The following is a 4,207-nucleotide window of genomic DNA, read 5'->3' as shown; positions in this document are numbered from 1 at the left end:
TCTTTCTGCAGGCTCGCTCATCAGGTGGGTTGAATGGAGTCTGAGGCAATGACTAAACCACAAATCGGCATATTTTAGTCAGCAAGCACGTGTGAAAGCCCCCTGTACAATTGTCGACTTGTTGCTTATACTAGGTTGACCAGCTTGTGTCCATCTGTCCCTTAAATTCGCTGGTGATCGGCAGCCTGCCGGCCAATGTTGGCAGTGCCATCAAGCACACCCGACCTGCCTTCACCCTGTTGGGTGGCCCCTGCCCCCCGCACTTGATCCTCCACGCAGGGTCACGCCTGGAACGTGGGCCACTGCGCCGCGGGCCTGATCGAGGGAGGCGTGGTGCCGCCGTTCATTGTGGTGGCGGTCGACAGCGCAGGCCCAATGCGCTCCTTCAACTACCTCCCATACAAGCCAGGTGGGGAGGCAAGGGCGCCCTGCTGGGCGGGATTTCAGAAGACAACAGGCTCACTGGGGGTGGCTGGACGAGTTGAAAGTACGTACAACGCAAAGGACAGCGCACACAATTGACGTCATGATTGGTGCAGCTGGTCAAGCAGAAGGGGCTCGCACGAGGGCATGACTGTCAGTCACTGGCTGTGAGTGAAATGTGCCCTGTATGGCCTGCCAAATTGTGAGCAGGAGCAAACCCACAAAGTGCTGTGCTTTTCTAAGCCACTGCGACCGATCAACGCTTTCCATGAACCAACAAGGCGCCTACACACACACGCGCGTGCCCGCAGGCACTGGGCAGGGCGGCTTCCGCGGCGATGCGGAGCGCTGGCCCGGCGGCGGCTGCGAGGGCTACATGCGGCGTTTGGTCCAGGAGCTCATGCCCCTCGTCACAGCGACCTTCAACACCGCCACAGACCCCGCACGCGTCGCGTTCGGGGGCGGCTCCTTCGCAGGTGCGTGGGCCGCGGGCAGGGGGTCGACCGGCGAGCAGCAGCGTCGGCGTTGAGGCTGAGGGCACACGCCCCGCACATGCCTGCTGTCGTAGGGACTTGCGCCACGTCGCACCACCCCTGCCGCCCCAGGCGCCCGGGTCTCAGTCACGCGCGACCCTGCGGGTATGCAACCAGCGGCGCCCGTCCTCGCTCCCTCCACCCCTGCCAACCCTTGGGGCGCTGCTGGCCCTGCTCACCGCCCTGCCTCATCTCGCTGCTCCCTCCAAATCACAACAGGCGTGACCGCGCTGTACGCGGCCATGCACTACCCGCACGTCTTCGGCGCCGTGCTGGCCGAGAGCCCGTCCCTCTGGATCGCGGAGGGCCGCTTCATTGGTGACCTGTGGGCCCACCGCGGGGCCCTGCCTGAGCGCCTGTTCATGGGGTGCGGCACCAAGGAGTACTCAGCCACGCGCGACCACGTCAGGTGAGGCGAGGGGGCGGGGACGTGGACACAAACAAGGGGAAGCGGCGTAGGCGGCGAGCCGTGCGGGCCCCGCAGGCGGCGGCGCGAAGGGACGCGGGGTTGCGTGGGTGTCACCCTGTGACTGTTTGCGTCCTGGGTGCCCCGAGCCAGGCAGGCAGGCACGCAGCGTCCGCAGCAGGCGTGCCTGCTTGCGCCCACCTGTGCGCCCATGTACGCCCCCCAACTCCTCAATCCCACCACCGACGCCAAACCTCGCGCCTGGCCCCCTTCTTACGCGCTTCCACAAGCCAGACCAAACCAAAATAATCCAACCAACACCCCTCCCCACCCTGCACACACAGAGATGAGATTGACGCGCTGCTGCTGCACTATTACAAGGAAGCAGCACACGCTGTGCAGGAGGCTGGCCTGCGCGGCCCGCAGCGCTTCTACCTCCAGGTGCGGGGCCCTGCCTCACCCTGCGCTCGCGGTCGCCCGCTTGCACTCTCCCCGTGCTGCTTGCGTGGCTGCCGCCTGCCTGGTGCCTGCGCTGCGCCTGCAGCCTCGGCCCAACCCCTTGGTCCTGCAGGCAGCATGGGCCCACCAGCCGCAAGGCCCGCCCGCCCTCTTCACCCTTTCCTGCCCGCAAATGATGCCTTTCCCTGTCACGCCCTCCTCCCCCTTGCACGTCAGCCCTGATTCACCCCGTCCACGCCTGCCTCTTTTGACGCCCAACCCATCCTGCTGCCAGGTGGAGGAGGACGCGGGCCACCACGAGCTGGCCTGGTCCTGGCGCCTGACAGGGGCGCTGAGCTTCCTGCTGGCCCCCTGGTGGGACGAGTGAGGGCCCCTGGGTGGCCAGGGCCGGCCCCCCAAGGGGCCGACCGCGTCTGCGACAAGCGAGCCAGCAAGCGAGCGAGCGAGATGAAGAGAGGGCCGAGGCGGAGGGGGGGTGGGGGTGGGGGCGCGCGTGAGCGGTGCAAAGCTTGGTTGGGGCGTGTGAGTGTGTCGCTGCGCAACCTTGGTGTTGCCTGGGACGGCTGAGGTCCTGGCCATGTTTGACAGCAGCGCACATCCTCAGACAAAGCAAAGGCAACTTTCCACTTTCTGCCCAGAGCCGCCATGATGTGTGTGTGAGACACTCCCTGCCGTCACTCATGCCTGCCGCGCCTGGACCGCGGCCTGCTCGCCCCAGCCTCGAGCGCGCTGCGCTGTTTTTCACGCGTGCATGTACCAAATACCTAAAAGCCGCGGGGGCAAATTATCAGCGTGCTGATTGAGAGCACGACAACACATGAAAGGACTGCACTTGCTCGATTTGATGTACGTGTATTGAGGCGCCACCACTTTCGCGCGAACAGAGGCGTGCAGGCTCCCCGTATTATGTCAGGCCCGCACCCTCAAGCCACAATCGTGCGCAGACTGTGAACCACGTGCCGCTCGCATACGCACTGGGCTGCGTTGCGTCGATCAGCCAGTTGTGTCGCCCACCATGGCTGTGTAGCCCAGCTTGGCTGGGCACCGCGTTGAGTGCCCTGCCTCGCCTGCTCTTTCCAGCCCATTCCATTCCGTTGCCCTCGTTTGAGGGCTCTTGCCCTCTTTTGAGGGCTCTCGCACCTCTCTTTGCGGGGGCATGAGTCAATCCATGTGTAAGTGTGCGCATTCCCCTGTCATGCGACTGACCCACGACACAACTGAGAAATGGATGTGCGCGGCGAACGCCCCTTCTCCATCAACCCGATGGGGTCCTACCCACACATGAGGACAGCCACCCAGTGGAGAGAACAGCAGGCAAGCAATTGGCAGAGGTGGGTTTCCAACACAGGAATTGCTGGGACTGGCGCGGGTGCCCCTTACTCTGGGGCATGAGTCTCGGAAGGCAAGGGTGTTTGCCGCAGAGGCACGCATGTGCATTGCTGCCTTCAGCCAGGCACTGGCGGTCAAAGGGTGGTGTGTGGTGTCGTCCGGTGCGCGGTCGGTCACTGAGTCACATGGGCGGGCGGCGCGCGGTTCAAGCAGACCCGGCGGAAGCCGGCGACAGCGGGCCCGCTCAACTCCAGCTGGACGTCCCAGGGTGCAAAGTGCAAGGGTTGCATTCCCTCTTGATGTTTTCAGAGCCGTCACATCATAAGTGCTCACATCGACACCAATTGATGTCGCAAGCGTGACACACGCACTACTTTGTTGTCGCGAACGCCCCCTGGGATCGGTCTTGCGAATAGAAGTATGGTCGAAGCCGGAAAGCAGCCGTCTCTGGATCACAACGGCTCGCTGCCCTCTGCTGATGCAGGGCTGGGCACGCGCAGGTCGAAGGGGTGAGCCGCGCACACCCTTCAAAACTTTCATGATTACTTGGACGCTGTCGTTTCTCTTTGTACTCTTCGCGTACCTGCAACGGCACCGTCCGTGCCATGGCCGCTGCGCATAAGACAAGCATGACGTGGCGCACTGCCCGCACACTGCTGTGCTCGCGCCCCATCTGGCCTTCCACCCGCCGCCCCAACCCTCTACCCGTGCCCCGCGCCGGCGCCCATGCCTCCCTTTGCCCTCCCGCCGGCGCCGCAATCCAGGCAGCAGGGCGACGACGACGCCGCGTTCATCGCTTTCATAAACGACACCGTCCTCGACAGCTACGACGGCGGCGAGCCCCCGCCCGACGTGGAGACGCTCCTCCGCTCCGCGGGTGCAGGCCGCAGCGGCAGCCTCCTCGACCTGGCGCGCAGCGGGTCGCTGCTCGGCGCGGGGACGTCTATAGGATCCCCGGATTCGCAGCGGCAGCACGCGTCGCGGCGCGAGTCTCTGCGGGGGCGCCCGGCTGGTGCGGCAGCCGAGCAGCCCCCGCCGCGGCGGGCAGAGGCTGAGG

At 64.9% G+C, this 4,207-nt stretch overlaps 1 protein-coding gene across 1 annotated transcript; it reads left to right on the top strand.

Moving 5' to 3' along the window:
- Positions 1-375: 375 nt before the first annotated feature.
- Positions 376-2,188, top strand: MNEG_14608 (hypothetical protein; the record flags this gene model as incomplete). The annotated part of the gene is made up of 5 exons (XM_014036920.1): positions 376-409; positions 735-899; positions 1,176-1,365; positions 1,707-1,803; positions 2,096-2,188. 5 exons carry the CDS (start codon positions 376-378, stop codon positions 2,186-2,188), a joined length of 579 nt encoding a protein of 192 aa, XP_013892374.1.
- Positions 2,189-4,207: the final 2,019 nt, after the last annotated feature.

The sequence above is a fragment of the Monoraphidium neglectum genome (genome assembly GCF_000611645.1).
Source record: "Monoraphidium neglectum strain SAG 48.87 unplaced genomic scaffold scaffold04622, whole genome shotgun sequence".
NCBI lineage: Eukaryota > Viridiplantae > Chlorophyta > Chlorophyceae > Sphaeropleales > Selenastraceae > Monoraphidium > Monoraphidium neglectum.
The sequence above is the reverse complement of the archived record's forward strand: the minus strand, read 5'-3'. Positions and strand labels throughout refer to the sequence as shown.